General features: G+C 36.4%; 3 protein-coding genes across 4 annotated transcripts; 1 reads left to right on the top strand and 2 right to left on the bottom strand.

The window, feature by feature from the left end:
- Positions 1-258: 258 nt before the first annotated feature.
- On the bottom strand, positions 259-13,236 carry LOC141839406 (mediator of RNA polymerase II transcription subunit 8). 2 transcript variants are annotated; one of them, XM_074727146.1, is made up of 12 exons: positions 12,975-13,236; positions 12,110-12,234; positions 11,246-11,370; positions 10,961-11,144; positions 10,727-10,834; positions 10,488-10,540; positions 7,017-7,274; positions 6,043-6,099; positions 5,741-5,938; positions 4,793-4,849; positions 2,546-2,606; positions 259-769 (listed from the first exon to the last, which is right to left on the bottom strand). In XM_074727146.1, exons 1-12 carry the CDS (start codon positions 13,190-13,192, stop codon positions 585-587), a joined length of 1,629 nt encoding a protein of 542 aa, XP_074583247.1. In that variant the 5' UTR covers positions 13,193-13,236; the 3' UTR covers positions 259-584. The 2 variants fall into 2 exon arrangements, with proteins under 2 accessions (XP_074583247.1, XP_074583248.1); XM_074727147.1 differs by having other exon boundaries at positions 5,741-5,905.
- Positions 13,237-14,412: 1,176 nt separating this feature from the next.
- LOC141839267 (GATA transcription factor 20-like) lies at positions 14,413-19,520 on the top strand. The gene is made up of 7 exons (XM_074726980.1): positions 14,413-15,010; positions 15,108-15,191; positions 15,285-15,397; positions 18,071-18,199; positions 18,371-18,476; positions 18,987-19,058; positions 19,148-19,520. Exons 1-7 carry the CDS (start codon positions 14,699-14,701, stop codon positions 19,175-19,177), a joined length of 846 nt encoding a protein of 281 aa, XP_074583081.1. The 5' UTR covers positions 14,413-14,698; the 3' UTR covers positions 19,178-19,520.
- A 3,096-nt stretch (positions 19,521-22,616) lies between these two features.
- On the bottom strand, positions 22,617-23,347 carry LOC141841639 (CASP-like protein 2C1). The gene is made up of 3 exons (XM_074729822.1): positions 23,163-23,347; positions 22,940-23,078; positions 22,617-22,864 (listed from the first exon to the last, which is right to left on the bottom strand). The coding sequence occupies exons 1-3, from the start codon at positions 23,309-23,311 to the stop codon at positions 22,646-22,648; spliced, it is 507 nt and encodes a 168-aa protein (XP_074585923.1). The 5' UTR covers positions 23,312-23,347; the 3' UTR covers positions 22,617-22,645.

The following is a 23,347-nucleotide window of genomic DNA, read 5'->3' as shown; positions in this document are numbered from 1 at the left end:
TTGAAGGAATGCCGATTAAGCTTATGAAAGTGTTGTCTTGCAATTTAAATTTTCAGCATATCCACTCCACCCCATCAAACACCGAACGTCGAACACACCACAAGCACACAAAAACCCTATAATTTTTTTTATTGTACAAACAATTCTCCAAAGAATACATTTTCCAGGAACAAACAGGACGTAAGTTGCTTGTAGAAATTTTCTGACTAGTGAAAAGAAATATTCCTGGTCAGAAACTGGCTAACACAAATATCTGCAATTCTGAAAATGGATGATAATCTTAGCTTGGGCACTAAATGCATCTCTCAGTAAAACTAAATTACTTCAGTCCCTTTCGTATACAACAATATTACATGAGATGATATGGCTACACTCGGTTAAATTAAATAATACATATGATTTATCTCGAATATAGATGGCACAAGTGGAAAAATAAAGCTTCTGCTAAGTTGGCCTTCTCGGTAAGAATCTCATTGCATCGCAGGGGTAGGTGATAGCAATACCTCGATCGCTCAATCGACTACTTTTAGATTACATAACAGCTTCCAGTCTGTAAAGAAAGTTGTCTGTTGTTCGTGTGACGATTATGATTGATTCTGCTGTCTCTGTTGCGGAAAGTTAGGATTCTGCGTAGTATTTGGAAGGTTTACCATCCCTGATTGCAGGTTTTGAGTGTGGGTTGGAATATTTCCAAATCCACCTTGTTGTTGCTGCTGCTGCTGCTGCATTGCTATCATGTTTGCAGGATTTGAGGGGCCCATTCCAAACACTGCAAAAACAAGAACTCTTTAGATACTCTAATAGGGGAAGAAATTAATCAGATGCATTTAACACTCTGGTAATAATACTTATAGCCAATATTATCCCAAGACCACACAACAGAAGAAAGATGCTATGAGGAAAACGTCCAACTGGTAAGTTATCTTTACCTAAACTCAAAATCAGTTTTCGAATACCACTCACAGCTTTGCAACATATTCCACGTGTGGAGATCACATGATATATGTTACTTTGACTCAGGTGTGAGCGGGTATTTGACACAGGTATGTAACTAGATCTCAAATGATTTTTTTTCACAAGGCACAAGGACCCAATAGAATAGGTCCAAATTTGGTACAGTAGGGAGACTCTGCTCATAAGTTTCTTATTTATAAGTTTATTGGATTCTTGCGCTCTTAATTCTTATGCTCATATAATTGTTATCTGATGAAGGCAAAATACAATATCTACTTATCTCATGTAACAAAGCTAAGTTCTCAAGAAGAAAATGGCTATCTTTGGAGAACATAAAGTTCTCATTCACAGGTCCATTCAGCTCTTTTGAGCTGAGAGAGCAGAATTATGAGGCATGCTTACATTCCTCAATTTGAAACTCCATGCTAGTTACACAGGAGTGGTCATGAAACAACCGAACATAAAGTTCCACTTGGAGAACAAGTTGAGTTGATCAACAGCATTTGAATCTATTCTGCTACAGAAGTTCTACAGAATATATCTTCATAGTTCATTCCACTCTTTAAACAATTTTTCTAATTTCCACCCAATAAAATATGATAAATAAATAAATTTTACAATATGCTTGGCTAAGACTCATATTAACTAATGACAACAATAAATAGTTGGGACTAACATGACTGATGATGGCGGAGAATATTTACTAAGGCTGTGCTTCCTATAAGGGAGGAAAACAGGCTATGAAAACAGGGAAATAAATGAAATATAAAAACAAAAAATTATAGGGAAAGGATCAGCAAATGCTTACTTAATTTGTATTTACTTAGAAGAAAGAATCAAGGAGAGTTTCCTTTCTCACTGTGTTTCTTAACAGGAAAGAAAAATGGGAGGAAAACTTAAGTTTCTAAAATCAATTTATTAAAAACATAAAGAAAGTGAAATCAAACAAGATTAAAAAAAAAGAAAAATCTTATTTTTATATGGAGCTGTTAAGCTTTTGCCCCAAATCAGTGTTTTCTCACCCAATTTGGGGAAAGGCCAAATATGGGGTACTGGGGCATTTCTTTCTCCCAACACATTTCCTTCCACAAGTAGAAACACAAAACAAATTAGTTGGCTTGTTTATTTGTTCAGTGTTTAGATGATTCACTAGTAGTCACCATTTTATTATCTTACTGCCAACAGTGCCCATCAGATACTTATTCTTGATATTCATTTTTCATATATAGTACTGTATTTACTGTCAACTTCCACATGTAATGAAATCTATCCCTTGATTGATAAGTTAGGAGTTACAACATTTAATATTTTTAAAATAATTCTTAAGGAAACAAATTCTCCAAATAAATGCAATTTAAAAATAAAATAGTAGTCACTACATTCCAAACAACATCATCCAACAATATTCTAATTAGTCCTCAACTTTCAAAATGGAAAAGCCAGCATTGTCAACAAGAAACCCTGTATTTGTAACATTTTTCAGATACTTCAGTGACAAACAAGGGGAAAAATGTTTACCCTGAAAATTAAATAGAACTTAAGAACTATGTTTTTTTACATTTTTATCAAAGGCAAAGGATATAAAACTTACTCTGATCATTAAGCATCTGGGATGGATGATTCCTTTGTGTATGCCCTCCAGTTAGACCAAACTAGAAAAATAGAACAAGAAAATATCATGAAGAAATTGATCCTATACTTGGTGGCATTATCTTGGATGCCAAGAAGCCATTGTAAACTGATTATAAAATAAGCATGAATGCAGCTAAAGTAGCCTAACTTCTGAAAAGGCTAATGACCCAGAGAAACCAATCAAGAAAAATGATCCTAACAAGAAAAGCATCAAGAATCAATATTAATTTTCCATTTAACATAATATACTTGACCGAACACCAAGTATAGTGTGAAATAAGCAGTACATCTAACTAGTTTGTAGAATTAGGAATAATAAGAGCAATGCATTAAATTGCAGCTAGGTAAGTTTATCACTGTATGGTAAAGCTTCACAATTGCCATCTGCGATATATCCATAAATCAAAATTTCATTTACTTGTCAACACCAGGCACAATTTAGCAGGAATGAACAAAGGCCTAAAAATTCTTATATTAACATTAGTTTGAAGTATCAATCTGTGCTAAATAGCAATTAGTGAATGGAATTGTAATTTACTGATACCAACCAGGATACTATATGTACAGGTAGATACTAATTGATATAGAAGAAGCAGAGGCAAGGAGAGAAGTAAAGAGAGAGGATGGTTAGGAAGAAAAGAAAAGGAGAAAAGAAGAGGAGAAAATTACAAAGCAGAGGAACAAAAGAGGATAAAAGAAGAGCAAATGAAGAAGGAAATTACACAACAAAAAGAGAGCAATAAACAGAAAATAGAGAGAGAAATGTTTGAAATTAAAAGAAATACAAATAATTAAAATAAAGTTTTAGCCAATACGTAGCAGACAAAACCTTTTTTATCAGATTGAGTGTGAAACCTTGTTAAGGTACCACTTAATTAAAAAAGTTTATAACATGTGCAAACTAGTAGCAGCTAAATATGTAATGATTAAATCAAAGTGTTATTATGTTCCTCTGTTACTAGACGTGTGAAAATTTATTCTTAAGACAAGTTGCAAGAAAGTAAAGGCCTAGAAGATGGATGTTATATGTCATGCAAACTAGCCAAGCACGGAATAGTTGGTAGCTATAACTGTTATAAAAACTAATAGTGGATTCCAAATACAAAATTAAGGATTCTATCCACGATGATTAACCCATATGGCAGGCACCTGTTAAATGAAGTTTTAAGCAACCAAGTCTGTGCTAATGAAATGACATGGATCAATCCATTACACCTATGATTGGCGCAGCCTGAATATTTGGTTTGGTACTAAACCAAGGCAACCCAATTAGAGCTTGGTAACTTGATCACAGAGAGAGAGAGAGAGAGAGAGAGTCAACACAAATAAACAGTGCTTCTAGTTACAGGTAACTACTTTGGGAATTCAAAGAACTAATTTGTCTTAAGTTTGAACCACTCCCACCCTCTTTTCCTCTCTTTATATATCTTCTTGGACATTTTCACATTAATTCACACAATTTTTCTGATCTCTCTCATACCTCATAAGCCATCTATAAATGACTCGTCATTGCCCTCCAGGAAAAGAAAATTCTTGTTAGGATCTACAACAATTCATTATGCAGTGCAACTGACACTAGTAAATTTTAATGGGCTCAGATAGTCAGGTTCATCAACTGAAAGCATAATGGCATTTAACATATCATGCTTTCAGCTGGAAAATCTTGCTTAGGCCCAACATTCATTTTGGCATTAGCAGGGTCTCCTTATAACAAGAAAGGATCTTATTATCTACTAGACATTGAGCATTAGCAGAGTCTTCTCATCAGAAGAAATGATATATTATCTACAAAATCTATGTTAAGTCATCTACAAAGCGTTTGTCTTGATTCATCAAGATATGAAACATGCCAAAGCCCAAATCTAATTGATTTCTCTTTTTTTTTTACTGAAATCTGCATTCTGGTAGAAACTAAAGGGATATAGACCTGATCCAACATCCCCCTTAGTTCCAAGTTCCAACTCATAGCTTGACCATAAATCCAATCAAGGACTGTAAGTGTTAAGGCTCACCAACAGCAACACATTTGTTACATAATTTTATATGCTAGAATTGCATGACCATGTCAACCAAAGTTTAGTTTTCGCATTTCATTAGAATATCCTTCAATACCAACAAATTAACAACAACTCGCAGATATAGAAAAAAATAAAATAAAATTTAAACATCAAGTGTCTTAAGGTGGACAGTTGTGCATATCAAATACCTGCTGCATCCGTGGCAAAAGTGACTGAGATTGCATCGAAGCTGACATATTTGTAATCTGAAACAAAGAAAGACAACAGGCAATTTAGGAATTGCTTTTAACTTATATCTAAGTTAAATGAGTGTTAGTGCAAGAATAATGGTATTCCTTCTCAACTTTGATGACTAGGTTGGAGTCAGCTTTTGCTTGTAAATACAAGTAGAAACTGATCCGACCTGGGCAACTCCAAAATCTTGCCATTCTAACGCACAAAGTTTTGACTCCATAACATTGTCTCATCAAAATCTTGCCATTCTAACGCACAAAGTTTTGACTCCATAACCTTATTAAGGAAATATATACATATATAATACATCCACACATGGTTTAAAATATCGAACCATGCCGAGATTTCGATCCCAGACCAAAATGATATAATTTTGGTACCATATCGTACAGTGCTAGTATAATTTCGATATTATAAAATATAAAATATATTAACTAAAATAAAAAATTTAATCTAAATATTTAAAAATAAAAATAAAATATTTTTTAAAAAATAATAGGATAATTCTATGAGATTTTAATTAAACCTATTTAAATTATCCCCAACTATAGCTAGGAGTTGATTATTAACATTATATTAAAAGCTAAGTGAAAAAAAAGTCGCTGCTGACCACGCACGACCGGGGGCATGCGCGGCCCGCGCGACGCATCCGGGCGGTATCCCGACCGGACACCCTGTGTCGGTGCCGATCCGCTAGCGGAACGAAAAATTTCGCTGGTATCGCACGATACGGCTCGAGATTTCAATCCTTGCATCCACATATATATATAGCATATATATATTTAAAAAGGGCACATGTTTGAGAATATCGAACCCACAATGCAACTAGATAGATTAAATAAACCTCCAAAATAAGAGGAAAAAAATTACAACAAATATTATGCTTGTGGAAGATAACTAACCATTTGAGAATTTGGTGAACTTTGGGCAGCATTGAATAAAGCACTGTTTGCAGATCCAGAGAACTGGTTTATGTGGCTCCTAAGCTGGCTTCCTTGGTTGATTTGATTCTGTGCAATATTATGAGGCATGTGTGATGTTTGCAATTGCCGATTCTGAAATTGCTGCTGCAACATAGGCTGAGAATATGACATTTGATGCTGTCCAGCAATTTAGAGATGAAACATTTTTTGCATTATGCCAACTTCCAACTATTTACATCAATAAAACAAACATATATGAGAACAAGTATCACAAAGTGCACCTGTTGCAGCTTTTGCTGAGTTTGACCTGTTATATCATGTAGTTGAGACATCACACCCTGAAGAAAGGTATAAAGCTTTAGACACAAATGAAAACTAAGAAATGGAACTTTTGACATGAAATGAAATTCCATCAAAACATCTACTCCATGTGTGACATGATTGATATCTACAAAAAAATTTATTTTTTTTCTATTTCTGAGGCTACTTTTCTCTGTTAGTGTAACATGCTAGGGATGATAGTATCTTGGATCCAATTTAGAGAGGGGGATATAATAAATAATGTAGTTCCATATTGTTATATTAGCCATTAGGTATTTTGTTGAAGTATTACATATTGGTATAAGTACGATGTTTTTTTATCCATTGTTAGTTGTGCCAACTCTTATCATGTGTAAACTATCTTCCAGACACTTTGGCTGTTTAACTATGCAATGTGCATCCTATGCACAATTGCCATTTTTCAGCAACTTGACCAACAAATGGTTTTAAACCATCGTAAAAGGAGTAGCTCGGATGACAGAATTACTCATTTTGCAGTGAGGTATTGTGTATCTTTTTCTCAATCATCCATCTAAAATTAATTTTTAAAATCCATTACTTTTATGAGTTTATTTGTAATTTAATTGATCAGATAAACATTCTTCTATAATTTATTTATGCACTTTGTTCTGTTATGTATTTTCTTGGAATGTGAAATGATGAATTACATGTGTTAAGCTTATTTATAGCATGTTCACTTGAGAACCTCAGATCAATCAAGGCCCATATGATCAGATCCACGAGATCATATGAATCTCCACTGGATGCTAGACAGATTGGTGGCATCTAGTAAACGTAGACATGGAGATTGGTTCGATCAAGGCTCATAAGAAGGATGACAGTGCAAAAGGATCTATTTATTATTTGTTAGATATAAAAAGACCTAACTAGGAAGGAAACTAGCAGAATCTAGCAGTGAGTGATTGTTAAATACCTGCCCCAGTACCCCTGCAGCTGAAGATTGACGCAACTGCTGTTGCACCAGAAGCTGTTGTTGATGTGGTAATTGCATAATCTTCTGTCTCTGTTGTTGCTGCTGTTGTACCTGTTGCTGTGGCGACGGAGTATTCATAATGTTTGTACCAGATCTAGGTGAATTAGCATATGCCATAGGAGGTGTTGAAGCATTATCAAAGGCAACAGCATTGGATGGTGATGGAACAGATCTTCCAATCAACTGTCCTCCGGGAGTCTGCAACCAGTTTACATCCAAAATGGCATGGAAGAAAGAAGTTGTAAACAAAATGATTCTAAATGCAAATACTAGAAAATTTAGAAAACAGGAAGAAATACAACATGAGTACTTCAGCGTATATGTTTGATTACCACCTGTTAAGTTTCGGTATATGAAAATAACCCAAAGCGTTCTCATGGGATAATCATATGTACACACACACACACATAAGACTCAACATAGAAACCTTAGATCTAAATTATCAATGTGAGACAAAACCCGCTACTCCAATGACCATATTAACATAGCAAGAAGGAGGTTTAAGCTAAAGGAAGATGAACGGGAAGCAACTTGAGGAGGTTTAGCCTTAAGGAAGACGATGCCTAGGGACTCCCCTTGCACTGTGGCCTGACGTCAATGAATGGAAATGCAATGGAGAGGAGGCATCTAGATTCATAAAAGAAGCAGAGCAGGAAGAAGAGTTTTGAATCTGGACAACAAGAGAAATCCTTGCAGACTGAAACTCTGGGAAAAAAAACAAGAAAGCAAAAAAGGAAGCATGGGCAAAGGTAGATATATCCCAGAAAATATATCTGGGAAGAGAAGCAAGCTGTAACTGCTGGAAAGAAGGAAGGATTAAGGTAGGAGGCGAGAGCAACATTGGAAGGAGATGATATCTAGAAAAAAAAATAGCAAAGAAAAGACAGATAAGATAAAATAAAAATGAAAAAAAAAAAACAGGTAGAGAAATCTTCAACACGACCACACAAGGCAAAGGAGAAATGAACCAAACATTCAAGCTGAGAGAGATTTTTTGGGTTGTTAATTCATCCTATATATCCTCAATGGGATGGAGAAGTGCTTGAAGAACAGTGCATGGCGCATGTGGTGGATGGGAAACCAGGAATTCAATAACCTAATTTTTTTTAAAGGCACGCTGGATATGATGCTTAAAGATGAGCTGGATACATGCATATGCTTGTGGATAAGCAAGAAGCCAGTGCTTTAGAGAAAGCATGTGATATGGAAAGTAATAACATGGCTAATGTGGGGCAGAAGAGTCCCGCCAGAGTAGAGCTTTGCAGTCACAATTCTAACCGCTGAAGGAGACAGTAGGAATGCCAAAGATGTGGACAACAATGAACAATGCTGCTCGATGAAAACATGGCACGGAAGATTATGAACAGGAGGAATCACATAGATCTTTTGATGCTTTGTGTTGATCATTGCAGAGAGAATTAGAAAGAGATCCACATAGTGGAGGACCAAACCTCATAGACAGAAAAGGCCCCCACATACAGACAACAAACAAGGCTGCTAGTAGCAAATATGGTGAAGACAGCAACGAACGGATGGCTCCCACAGATCTCTTGATGTTAGTTGTTGATCATTAAAGAGAGAATTGGTGTGAGATTCACTTCATGAAAACCCAAGGCTCATAGATGGAAGAGGGCCTCCAAGCATGAGGACCAGTCGCACATTGATCCACTGCTCGTTGGCGTTCAAGGATAAGCGACCCATTGTTGCATGTGTGAGGCACAGGAGGAGAAAGGCAGATGCAACAGTTGATCCAAGGGATCCACAGATGCCCTGCAGCCATCACATGTGATGGTTCGCATGGGGAAACCTTTGTGCAGTGGACTCATCTCACCTAGGTCATACAAGATACAACTGGGAGCAAGTAAAAGGAACTTGTGGTGCTTGGGTTTCTGACAGAGAAATTGGCTAACAAACAAGAGTGGAACAGTAAATGGAGGGCAGTGAAAGGAGATCATGAGGTTGAGGGGAGGTTGATGGAGGCCACTCCCAAGGGAATATTCTTCTTTGGGACACCCTAACTTAAAAGGCATGCTCTGATACCATATATTGGATTATATGGGAAATGAAAACATTATATTGGATTATATGCGATACTTGAACACCCTAAGTTAAAAGGCATACTTTGATACCATATTTAAGTATGGGAAAATGTAAATATTATATTGGATTATATGGGATACTTGCATGTATTTATAATTCATCATATAAACCCTAGATCTTAAAACATTAACATGGGACAAAACTAGGGGTGCAAACGAATCAAGCCTGTTCACGAGCTTTTCGAGCAGGCTAGAAAAATATTTGATTCGTATTCGAAATTATCAAATTCGAGTCAAACTCGGGCCAAATTCAAACCCATAATATTTTGTTCGAGTGTTCACAAGCCGCTCATGAACCGAACTCGAATTCTAATTATTTTCACACAATTTTACTTTAAATATGTTCAAATTAAGATTTGAATAATTCGAACCGAACTAGAATGTAAGTCATTTCGAATTATAGTTCAATTTTGCTCGAATCAAGGTTCGAATAATTCAAACTCGAGCTCAAATTTTATTTCAAACTGAGCTCGAGCCAAAATTATTTGTATTTTCTAGCTTCGAATCAAATTTGAATATCACATATATTTTTCGAGCTCGAACTCAAATATCAATATTTTCATATTATTCGACTCAATTTGATTCATTTGCACCCCTAGACAAAACCCATCATACCATTGACCATCTAGTACCTCTCTTATAAATCACCCAGAATATATTAGAAGTTAAAGTGGCTATGACCTACTGAACTTCATTATAATGAATTCAAAAATAGAGATAAGCTGATAAACTTGGTTCAAGAATGGACAATTAATGCCAATGTTTAGCTTCCTAAATTGTCTGCATAATCACCACTGATCCAATAATGACAACTTGTCAAACCAACAATCCAAAGACATTTCAAACTCACATTGTTAGGTTAATTTTTAAATTTGGACCCCAATAGAATGCATATTGATTTAGAGATGTTAAGTCATTAAAGTATGTCTAGTTCTTTCATAAATTTTTAATATGAGCTCAAAAGTAAAAGAAACTCTTAATGCTAAGTTACTAGCACAATTGTCTGTTTTTATATGTCAAAGATCTTAGCAATAAATTATAAATATAGTGGTATGACAAGTTCTTAATGAAGTTTGAGTTTTTAAATGTTAAGTTTACCTTGTTCTCCAATTATCATATATTACTTGTTCTTTGTTATTCTCCCACCTAAATTCCAGTGTCTATTTCCACTCAAAACTATGTTATATATAAAATAAAAGTGTCTGCATAACATAAGAGAGCAATGTATGCAGCTTGAGGGATATCAAGACAATAATTAGATGGATTTAAGAAATACAGAAACACAATTTGTCCACGTTCTCAGGGTAATGACCTGCAGTACTCCTTGGTTAGATGAAAACGAGGATGTGTTTTTCCCATAAGCACCTACATGAAAACAGTAAAATAAGTATGCTTAAACATTAGTTCATAATTTGTTGCATCTACAAACAGACCACAAGCTTAAGGACATCCCACTATGTAAACCACAGCAACAAATCCTAAGAACATATCTTGCGTATGGTAATCAAGAACCAAAACTATGTTTGAAATAACAATTGGAATGCCAAATACCAGCATTATCACCCAAATTTTGTGCACCATCACCAAACGAAAGAACATCTGCCAAATGGCTAGGAAGAGAAGTAGGAAGTTGCCTCTGATCAATGGGAATCTTGAAACCTGAAGAGATTCTTTAAATCAGGTAAATATAAAGTAGGAAAGCATGGATAGGCCACAGCATAATAACTTGTGTCTTGTAAATCCAGTTAGAAACTCTCCTAGTAAAGAGTAATGATACATAAGCACCTTCACCAAAATTAACCGCTGCTCTGAGTAGATTCTCCTGCTCCTGAATTTTTGCAGCTTGTACCTTATCCAAGGTTGGAACAAGTGTTGGCCCTTGACGTGATCCCAGTCCATAAGCTTTACGACAGTCGGATATGACTTTCTCTGCAGTCTCACAAGCTGCTCCAATCATGTCAATTCTAGTCTGTTAGATTCCAGCAGCCAATTGTTTAGACAAAGGCAGTGCAGGCATACAATTGGAATAGAAACAGTGCAATTGCTTCTCTATTTAGATCCTTAGATTACCTTCAACTTCTCAATTTGCATGTGTACAGGGAGACCAGATATCCCAAATAATAATTGCTCCCTTTTTGTAGTATCCTCTGCTTCCATCTCTGGTAACAACTTTGATGACAGCATCACAGGTAATACTGAGATGATTTATCATAAGTCATCAGTAATTGGACAATACTCAACCAGAGTTTCAGCAAAAAGTTGCAAAAGGCAAAATTGAGGGATATTTTAGACTATGAAATATATAAGAGAAATAATTAAAAAAGGTAAACATTAGGTTTATTTCTGAATGAATCAACGTTGAGGAGTCAATAAAAGACTCTATGGCCTATACAACTGTAGAAGACTTCTAGATTGCATTGGTAACCATGCTGAGATATGTGATTTTACCTTTTCAACAGATGAAACAAGATATGACTTAGCAATTGCTCCCAGTCTCTCCCTCTCTCGATATGTGCATTTACGGTACCTTCTCATGCCACCCTCAGTCACTTTATTTTTCTTTATCACTAGGTTAGCTTGTTGAGAAGCAGGACTCGGGTAAACTTTTATTGTTTAGGATCTATAAGCAAAAAAAACATCTTTCTGAATTCGGCTTGGAATTTCTAACACATGATAAGGGTTTTCTATTGTTACTATGAAAAAGAAGTCATTTTATCAATCTCAATAATTACAAGTTTTTCATCATACCATAAAAGCCATTAATACTAAAGGAATCAACAGCCTAGTTCGTGGCACCATATAGGTAATAAACAAGAAAAATAGTTTTACTAAAAAAAATGAATTTCTAAAATCTTAAAAAACCTTGGGAAATAACATTTAAAGCTTTTGTTTATATAGGAGAAAAAAAGAAAAGGATAGTTCATCCTGTCTTACTTGTTGCATTCTCTGCATTTACATTTCTTGGGTAGACCACAAATGCCTTAGATACATTCTTAATGTCCTCCACTATGTTGAAGAGTTCCATACTCACCATTGAAAATTGCCCAAGTGCATCTTGCCTGCAATGTAGAAACTCGCTTATCACATCAAAAGTGGGTTTAACTATTGCTATGCGATTGGAGAATCATAGGATTTTTTCCTTTCTCTGCGATCCAAGCAAACTACCAGTGAAAATTGCCTCCAATAGATACTTAAAGAATGCTGATGTAGATGCCTATGGAACTAATACTAAAGCAGGCAGACATATCTATGAATCACAAAATTTCTCCAAGGAAAAAAAAATCTTCTTACCGACTAAAATGTGCACAGAAACCAGCTGCCTATGGAACTAATACTAAAGCAGGCAGACATATCTATGAATCACCAAATTTCTCCAAGGAAAAAAAAATCTTCTTACGGACTAAAATGTGTACAGAAACCAGCATATCCCATAAGGTGAATGATCATCATTACTTTGCTCTACACGGGACGATACTCTTCCCTTGCCCCAAAAATTGTGTAACATTCCGTATCATCATTCTCAGACAACTTGATAAGAAAAGGCTAGGGCATGAGAGCTTGAAATCGCAACACTTCGGAAAAATAAACATCTTTCGAAACAAATTAACCGGACTTGTCATTCATGCGTCTGTACCGTGAACTTCTTAACGGGAAAGAATACTTAGTGCAGTTGCCTTCGACCGAAAACAGAGGATCAAACATTGTAGGGGGGAAAGCACCGGACATGAAACCCTAGAAAGAGATTTCTCAAAGAAGAAAGGAAGAGAAGCTCATAGCGACGGAAAATGAAAATACATGCCATTTGGGGGTGGTGTTGGAGCGAGCGAAAGCTTCGAAATCTTCGAGGATGCGCGAGATAGTCTTGTAGAGTCCCAGCGCGCGGGTCTTGACTGACTCTAGGTTTAGCTGCTGCTGGACCACTGGGTTGAGCCTCTCAACCTTCGGCGGGGCCACCGCCTCCGCTGCAGGCGGAGCCAGTTGTCCTTGGGACGGCGCCGCACCGCCGTCCACCTCCATCGCCGTTCAAAGGAAGGATTGCTGGAGAACCTCTCGGCAGAGCACAAGCTTCCCCGGAAAAGAAAAAGAGAAAATATATCTATATATATATATATAGATATAATACGACTTAATAAACAGAAACTTTCTAAAATATATTTTTTATATTTTTATATGGCGGTTTTTTTTTTTGGATTTCATTTCTTGTTCAAAAATTTGAAATTTTAACAACCAAATACAAGATTTTGTTGGTGTTTGAAATTTATATTTAAAATAAAAAAATTATAATTCAGTAATTGTGGATCTAGTGATATTTTGACTTCGATATAATTTATATTTAAAGTTGATGTTTAAGTAGTAACAGTCAACTAATCGAAGCACAAATGCAAAAAGGGTAATTTTAATCGCTTTAATTTCAAAGTAAACATCAACGGTCAATCATTTTGGTACGATCAAAAGTTTAAAAAAAGGTTGTTCTTTTATTTTTAAATCATTAAAAATACATTTTATTTTAATTTTTTATTAAAAATTTATTTTACTTTTTAATGATATATAATTATTTAAATGTCTTTTAATATTATTTAATATTATTATTTTTTTATAATAATTATAATTTATTATAAAATTTTTATTATTTTTAATATTAAAAAATATTTATATTATAATAATTACGATTTTATAATTGTTATAATATATATCTAATATGTTTAAAAATATTTATATTATATTAATTAATTTAAAAATTAAATAAATAATAATATTTTTAAATAATATATAATAATTATGAAAAGTATTTAAATAAGGAGTAAAGATACATTACATAAAAATAATGATATGGCAAAGATATGATAAACTAAGTGTGTCATGCCATGTGATTTTTTTCACCTAACAAAATGTCCTTTTAGCGATCTCAACGGTGAAGTGATAGCGGTGGCGATTTCGATCGACAACGATATCTTTACCACGGAGGAGAAAAAATTTCTTAATTTTGTTAAGTTAAAAAAGTCACATAACATAATATACATGATTTAAAATGCCACACGTGACACACGTGTTTACAATATTTTTTATGTTAACTTTCATGAAATATATCTTTACCCACAAGTATACATAATTGAGATACTTTTTTGTTAAAAAATCCAATTGAAACGTCCATTCGAAAATAAAAGGACGTATTTGATTTTTGCCCTTTTAGTATTATGAAAAAGAGGAATTTATGGAGTTTTTTTTTTAATCTCAGATCGATCTTTGATCTTACTTTGTTTTCCAATTGAAAAAAAAAAAGAAGATTTTTAATTTGAGTACGGATTTTTTAGGTTTTGCGGTTGCTAATCGATTTCGTCGGTAGAACCGAGATTTCTCCGTTCCATTGGCCCTCTCCATTTCGTTCGTCGTTCGACTAAATTGTCGATTCGAAACCTTATCTTTAAGGTTTGATTCATTCTTTTCTCGACACCGTTTAGATCTGCGTCGATTTTCCTCCAAGTGTGTGCTCGGGAGAATCAGGGCGAACAGCGAAATTCGGAGATGAACCCTAATCCTTCCGTCGGGCACCAGGTCGCCTCCGGCGGCGGCGGGGAGTTGATTGCTGCTGCGGACGCTGGCGCCTTGTTGCAGTTCCATGAGGCGGATCACAGCAGCGGCAGCGGTAGCCATGAGATGGAGGACGGTCGGTACGCGGCCGGTGAGAACGAGGAGATAGAGATGGTAGGGCCTTCCGAACCGAGCAATCTTGGGGACCCTAACAGGACGGTCGTGCCACGCGCAGGCGTAGGCAATCAGCTCACACTATCGTTCCAAGGCGACGTCTACCTGTTCGACAACGTCTCGCCGGAAAAGGTTACATTTTTCCACCTTCAAGCTTGTTCAGAGTGGCTGCGGTCTCAAACGCAGGGCGATGGTGGTTGATCCTTGCTGGTTTTCAACTTCTTTATAGGTTCAAGCAGTGCTGCTGTTGCTCGGGGGGCAGGAAATGAACGTCGGGTTGAATTCATTTCCATCACCTTCAATGCAGAACAAGGTTTCTTGTGTCCAAAATGAAGAAAATGCATGTGCCACCTGGTATTGCCTCGAGAGCTTCTAACTTCTTTGTTTCCTTTGCAATTGTTGGCAGGGAATGGATATTCCTCAGAGAATTGCTTCATTGACAAGGTTCCGGGAGAAGAGAAAAGTGAGAAATTTTGATAAGAAAATACGCTATGATGTTCGCAAAGAGGTCGCCCTTAGGTAGGAAGTTTTTTCCCCCTCGCCATTGAATCAAATGGGATAGTTTTGTGGGTGTCAAGAACAATTCTGATGATACCTTTTTGTTGATGTAAGAATGGAATTTTTAAAATCATCCACAAAACCTTTTCTTTATGGGAATTGCCATTTGACCTGATATTTCATGACTGGTTGCCTCAAACAAGGATATAAAATACAAATTATTGGATGCATGTATGGAGGCTCCATGTCTATCAACATACTGCCCCTTTTCACCTTGTTTCATTCATTGTATTTTTAAGTAGGAAAATTGCGAGTTCATACCTTTTAAGACCACTAATCAGTGTTCATATAGGTATTTCATCTAGTCTACAGAATTTTCTTCTGAAGATTTTATGGATGTTTTGTGATTTCATCTAGTCAAAAATTTAATTTTAGCTCAACCACGTGTGATGGGTAGTTAAACAATTACAATATGAGGAAGAAGGACAAGCAACCAATAGAAAGTAAGAATAAAACTCCTATCTCATTCATCCTCATGTCTTCAAGTTACATCTGCTGAAACTATACAGGTTTGTTGCAGTGAAGATCAATGGTAATAACCAAGATCTAATTGACATAACCTTGTTATGCACTTTAGCAACACAATTTTGTCTTTGGATCCAAAGCTGTTGACTTAATTTCATGGTAAAAATTAAGATTCCATTTTGATGGAGATGTTATTCTTTGTAATATCTTTCTACTACATGAAGAAATCTAATATAAGTAGTAGAATAATGGAGTAGAAATAAATAAGGATAATATTCATGTCTTACATCCGCAACTACTGTGGTGGTGGGTTTTGGTGAAGAAATAAATATTTAGTATTTATATTTATGTGATATATATATATATATATGATAATGTTGTTCGTAGTGTTAGACCTATTAAGAGTGTGACAAATGACTTACATTAAGCTGACACCTAGTAGATGAATTTGGAAGAATTTAAAAACTAAAAGTTCTAAGATAAGTCAAACAAAAACTGGTAGATGAATTTGGGAACAAACTACAAGTTTTGTTCAGGATATAGCCCATAAAAACCAAGTTTAAAGGCCCAAAAACATCGTTTTGTGGCATGATAGTGGCACCCAACAATTTAGGAAGAATCTAATAGATTTGAAAGGCTTTGTAGGCTATAAAAGAACCCATGGGGCTCTTGTTTAGATCATCTTTGATTTGGGGGTTCTCCCCTTTCCTAGGAGGAGATGTTTCCTTGTGACAAGAAACCCTAAGAGAGTCGTTTCCATGGAGCCTTCGGAGTTTCCGTCCACCAAGGAGCTTGGAGTTCTTCCGAAGACGACGATCAACACATGACTAAGCTTTCTCTTTTCTTCTAGATTCGAGTTGTAGAATGTCTTCTTCTTTGTCTTTCGATTGTAACTCCGTCTTTATGGAGTAGTACTCTTAATTATAGGATGAGGGAGTAGCCCAATGTATTGTTGACGTTATTTTTGTATCTATTCGTCTTTTCTTTATCGCATAATTTGTTGTTCCATGATCCGGCTTTATTGTGCATATATGATTATGACACTAACGTGCATCTTCATATCTCACAAGACATGGGGAAGAACCAAAAGATGAACCCAACTCTCCGATTCATAAAGACGGAGACGTGAAGGGTTGTTCACTAAAGTAGTTCAAAACCTCACGAAGGCGTCATTGACTATTATAGAATTAATAATTTTACCTCGATTCGGCATCACGAAATAGAAGATAGCACTTAGAGGACCATGAGGTATCGTGACAGGAACCTCCCTGAGAAAGCGGTCGCTTTAGTAAGGCTACCTTGAAAGTAGGCATCACATTTGGGTAGACACACCTGTATAATTCCAAAAGTCTATACCAGTCACCTTGGGATAGACCACCTGCGTGCGTATCAATATTGAGGTAAGAGAGCGAATTATATTCAAAACGTTGACAATCTTCATGGCGAAACTAAAATCCTAAAATTGTTCCCTAAAAATTATTTTCTCTCAAGACTCCTACTTTCTTGATTCGTTTTTTCTTCTTCACGATTCTCGCAATTTCGATTGTTCTAGATAGCCTGCTTTGTGATTCGACTGGTACTCAATTTACAATCCCTGTGGAATCGATCTTTTTATTATTTGACGACAATCGTGCACTTGCGGATTTCTCACATCAACACCCAAGTTGTAAGTTCCTTTGTTAATTTTGATTACAGTCTTACGCGCAAAATGAAATAAACCAGGGTCCAGAAGTTAAGCCAGAGATTGGCATTTGTTGATACTGACGAAGTATCATGTGTTGTCTCGTAATTTTTCACAGTTTACTAGAGGAGAAGAGTGTTAGAGAGGATGAGTGAAACAGTGGGCAAGAATTCTACTCTTCATCACTTGCTGAAGCTCGTAACTAGATGTGGATCAAATATTCATCTCCTATACTAGACGACCATCCTTGATGTAATTCTAGTTTTCATAGTTATTTTAGTCAATCTTGAAAGTATACCATTCATTGTTATCTTCTGCAATTCTTTCACTAGGAAGATACCCAATGGAATGAGAAAGTGATTTATCTTTACTTTAATTTCTTAGATATGCCAGAACATTAACTTATCTAGAATCTTTCTATTTTGAACAATTATATAAGTCATAGTTCAATCTTCTTTATGAGTCATAGTTCAATCTTCTTGATGTAGGATGCAACGGAACAAGGGTCAGTTTACATCATCTAAGACAAAGCATGAATATCCCAATTCTGGTGTTGCCAATTCTGATGCTCCTGAAAATGGTAGTTCACAGGAAAACCAGGAACCGACAGCATCTGAGTAAGCTTTTGAAATTAGTATTGCCCTAGTTTGGTTAACATGGCTGTTTGTACTTGTATCCTGAGATTGTAACTGTGGTAATATCACATGATATAGTTCCAGTGTCAGATTCTTTAAAAAATTCACAATTTGATTGAGGTAATAGATATTTCTTTTCATGTTTTTGTTCAGATGCCACCACTGTGGAATCAGTGCCAGGTCAACACCAATGATGCGTCGCGGACCTAATGGACCTCGAACAATGTGCAATGCATGCGGACTTGTGTGGGCTAATAAGGTGGTGCTTAGGACATGTTTTTCCCTTAATCTTTCTTTATTTTCTTTGATCAATTTTATTTTCCATTGTGATATAGCCTTTTTTTAGCTACTGGAGTATTTCAAACACTTTTCAGATACATTGAGTATTTATCCTTATTTCCTGCTTGATTAACCGTTTTTACTGGTATAAAAAAATCAGTCGAGGTATTTATTGAACTTGGGCAATCATTAGAACTGCTGATGAAGTGTAGATTCCCTTAACAATTATCTCTCGCACAAGATGATTCTCATTTGCCAAATTGATGATCAATCTAATCAAACTTAGTGAGGTTTGCCATTTGATTAAAGATCAGATACTGTGGTTTCATAAGTGTTAGTCGAGAGACGTTCGAGATCCTTAACTGCAGTTACAATCAATTGGCAATTTATAGTCATTTACCTCCTCCACTTGCATGTATTCTTCAGCTATTATGTTTTGCACATTACATTTCCCTGATGAAACTTCAATGCGTTCTACTGTTAACTGCAGGGAACAATGAGGGATCTTTCGAAAAATCCTTCTCCTACTATGCCTAATGCTTTATCAGAAGCAAAAGAAGGGGTAAGCAAGAATGTCTTCTGATAGTTCTTTTTGAGCAACGTTTCGTCCACGTGGCGTCACCTAATTCGTTCCCGGTAACCCGTCACCAGGGCAACTCGGCAGAAGTTGGGGTTGTCTAGATCCTCCTTACCGGTGAGTCGTACCTTATTAACAAGAGATTATATACCCTTGTGGCAATAGGCATTTGATGGAAGCGATGAGTTCTCGATCATTGAATCCGTCTCAGTTTGCTTCTTCTTCTTTTTTTTTTTTTTTCTGTACAATATTATTTTACATGCTTGTGATGTATCATCAGTTAGCCAAGTCACTTGTAGGATGTTCGGCGAGTAGGCAGCCAACTTAAAGGCTAAAATCTTCTCAACATTAGCCAGTTGGGAAGAACAAAAACACACGAAAGAGATTCATGTAATCCTGCTCTGTTTGAAGTACTTGTCGATCAGTTCTAGTTGTTTGTTTCTTTTATGGGTGATCAAAGTTATTTGGTTTCCTTGTTTTAAATGTGCATTTTTTTTTTAAGAACAAGCTTTGTTTTAATCGACCAAAGTTGTTCTAATTATGTCTCAGTGAAGCTGTGTTTCCTTCAATGTTCTAATCAAATTTGAAAAGGTTTTTTTAATTAGAATTAAGCATGGTTTCAATAAAAGCTCTTTGATCAGTATAAAGCCCCTAAATCCTATGATATGAATATAACATTTATTTATGGAATAATTATATATTGGAATTATAGTATAACATTTATTTTATATATTAATTGTCTTATTAAGTATTATCTCGCCAACTGAAAACAATATTGTTATTTAATTGTTTTCCAAATGTTAAGAAAGACCTAGGCATCCTAAAACAGGATAATTAAATTATTTATTTATTTATATCATTTTCTTTCTATATAATAAAAATTATATGGATAAAACAACCAAAAGGTATCTGTGCTGTTAAAAATGGATTGTTAACTGGGTAATAAGGGTAATTAAAAAGGACATGTATGAATTTAATTTTATTTAAGAGGTTAAAAAAGTAAAATAAATCATAATATCTTATTATAATTTTAAATTCTTCTTTAATTGAAAGATATTTGTTGATTGTTTATGTCAATATCATCATTTCTAAAATGATCATCTTTTGTTATTAATTAAAATAATTTTTAATTATTATTATTTAATCATTATGTATAATGACATCTACAAAATCAATATTCATATGTATAAATTTGTCAGATGGAGAAACTTCTTTTGCTGCATTGTTTTAGCAGCTGGTACTCCAGTATTTGTTCTATATATTCACTGATAGTCTCATGCCAAATTTGTCTTTTATTCCTCTTGAATTAAAGAGAAGAAAAAAATTTTGAAATCTCTGCAGCAGTTCTTGATGGAGATGGCACCTTCTACAATCATGATCTTCCAGGCTTTTTGTCTCTGTAAACTTGTTCCTTTGTTGGATGAACAATGCCTATTTGATTTCTTAGGTAAACAATTAACTCTACTGATAAATGGACAATTTATCTCTTTAGCCAAATAAATTGAATTGGAATGCATAAATGTGATGGATTGAGAAGTAATGGAGCTAGGTGTATCATTAAGTTTTGCTTTTAACACTTTCCTATCCTTGAATCTTCCCTTCCCTTGTTCTTCATGATCAAACCCTCTCTGAGTTCGACCGAGTCGAGCCGACTAACTTATAGACCGGAACCGAATCGAGCCGAGCGGCCGGGCTTACTGGTCGAACCAATGGATCAATTGAGCTCGGCCTGGTCTGATCTGTATTTTAATAGCTTCTATATTCTGCACCTTTCTCTTCCTACAAAAACTCTCATCATGGTGCCCGCCACCGCCTCCTCTCCTCCTTCTCCTATCGCCATTGCCGCCTCCTCGGCGTGCTCTCGGTCCTCCCGTAAAGCCATGGTCACGGAGTTCATCGATCTCCGGCCGCGTCCCTCGCCGCCAGTCCACACTCCCCGGGCCGACGTCGGAGAACGACGACAGAGGCCGAGGAAGGAAGGGGAAGAGGAGGAAGAAGATGGCTGCGTCACGCCCAAGCCAGCGGCAGCGAAGCCGGCGCTAGCGCCGCCTCCGCCTCCGAGGAAGCCGCGACCGGCGAAGAGGAAGCTCGCGCCGCCGCCCGGGGGGTACTTCCCGGTGCCCACCGATCTCGCCGCCCTCTTCGTCCCCGCGACGGCGCCGGCCGCCAGGAGAATCCGAGTGTGACGTCGTACAAGAAGAAGAAGAAATCTTGCTGCTGATCTCTTCAGTCTTCTCCACGACCATGAACACTGCAGAGAAATCCCAACTGTTTCATGTTTTTCTCCTCTCTTTCTGAATAACGATCGATCGGTATATTTTCTTTAATAATTCTCCACAATTTTTCTTTTCGAGAAAAAAATGCTCATTTCTACGTCAGCTAAAATTAATATTATTAATAAATTGTATTTATTTTTTCAATTACCCTGACAATTATCATAAAATATATGGAAGATATATAAAGATAGTAGACATAATGACATAGAATTAAGTGTTATAATTAAATTAAAGTTACTGCAAGCTGTCCTCATCATCAAAAGGAATAGATCTAAGTAACTAATGTCACATAAAGTCTTGACAAATATGATTGATTCATGTTTGGAATCGAATGTTCTTTGCACACAGCACAAGCTCCACTCTTTTGGAAGTTGCAAGTGTTGATGGACTTGAAGTAAAAGGAAAAGGACTTGAAAATGGATTACAAATGCAATTTAATTTTTTTTTAAAAAGTATTTTAATAAATTAAATTAAAATTTTATCAATTTATTTTAAAATAAACAGATATCATGACAACGGACTTAAATTAACCGCAGATTAAAATCTTTTAAAAATTAAAAAAATTAATAAATTTATGAATTTATCTATCTAAATCATAATCTAAATTAAATTTTTATTAAAATAAATTCATGAGTTAATCCACTAATTCATCTTGAATTAGGTTAAAGATTTTTTTTTGTCAGCCAATACCTTCAATGCGTAGAGATAATAAATCTTCATAAATGATCCAGCCTGTCCAATTTGAAGAGGTTAAAGATTTTTTCGATGCGTAGAGATAATAAATAGACCAGCCTATCCTACATTTTGACGGACCCACCCACTCAGTCGGATCAGTTTGACCGTACTAATGTGAGGCGACTCTTTGACCAAACATCCTGATGTGTATCAATTATGAACATTTAATGGAGAAAGGGACATCCTTCAAGATGTGTCTTATTTATCCTCAGTTATAACATATTTGTAGAATTTTTTTTTTTCAAATAGAGAGAAAAGATGTTGGACATCTGAGTTGACTGTTACGTGTTTTACTCTGGCTTTTTTTATAGGATTGAATCGATCCCCTCCAGAGATTAAGTCAATGCGGCCAACTTAAATTATCAATTTTTTTTTCAAAGAAAAGGACAAACTCAAGGATAGTTCCTTTGTTGTGGTTGTCGTTATTGTCGTAAACAGAGAACTTGCTACTAGTCACCTTCTTCTCGTGTTACAAAGAAGATATCGCTTAATCGGTACTAAAACATTAAACGGACGATTGAACACCACGCCACGAGCTTACTTCGATTCGAGAACGAGGAGCTAGCGGAGTCGAAAGAGGCGGTGGGCGGAGATGGCAGCGACCACCGCCATGGCGAGAGTCGCCGCCAAACCGAAAAGTATGCCCCCGCCGATCTGCTTGCAAAACCTGCCGTAGATGTTGCACAGCTTCTCCCACTGCAGCTTGTGCACTCCCAGCAACGCCACCAGCGACCCCTGGAACGCCGCCATGGTTGCTACGAAGATGGCATAGGTGACTCCCTGCGTGTTTAGTGAAATTCAGCTCGTCGACTAGCCTCAACCCTAAATTTCAAAAGACGTCGACACTTTAATTACCTGGTCCAGTAAGAACTGGAGCCACGCGGCGAACTTGTTCCGAGGGCTCGAGCTCTGGCCGAGCGCAGCGGAGGCCACGCACCTGCAGAACTGGAGGAGATGGTAGCCGGCGGTCACGGAAGCAGCGATGGTCATCGCCCTGCGACAGGAACAAACACGGAAGGATTTAGGTACTGAATCTCGAAAAGAACAAGAACAAGAATTCTTGAGAGAGGAGTAGTGCCAAAGGGCAGTTAGATCCTTGACGGTGGCTTTTCTGGCGATCAAGATCACAGTTTCGGTCTCTGAATCCAAGCCCACGAGGAGGGCAGCCATGGCTGCGAGCACCAGGGACAGCGCCCTCATCCCACACTCGGCTCTAACCAACTCCATCTCTGCAGGGAGACTCGGCTCTCGATCGCCTGGGAG

This window comes from Curcuma longa, chromosome 11 (assembly GCF_044706935.1).
Source record: "Curcuma longa cultivar G26 ecotype Majalengka, Jawa Barat chromosome 11, ITB_CL_G26_1.1, whole genome shotgun sequence".
NCBI lineage: Eukaryota > Viridiplantae > Streptophyta > Magnoliopsida > Zingiberales > Zingiberaceae > Curcuma > Curcuma longa.
Note: the sequence above shows the minus strand (reverse complement) of the source record. Positions and strands in the feature narration are given on the sequence as shown.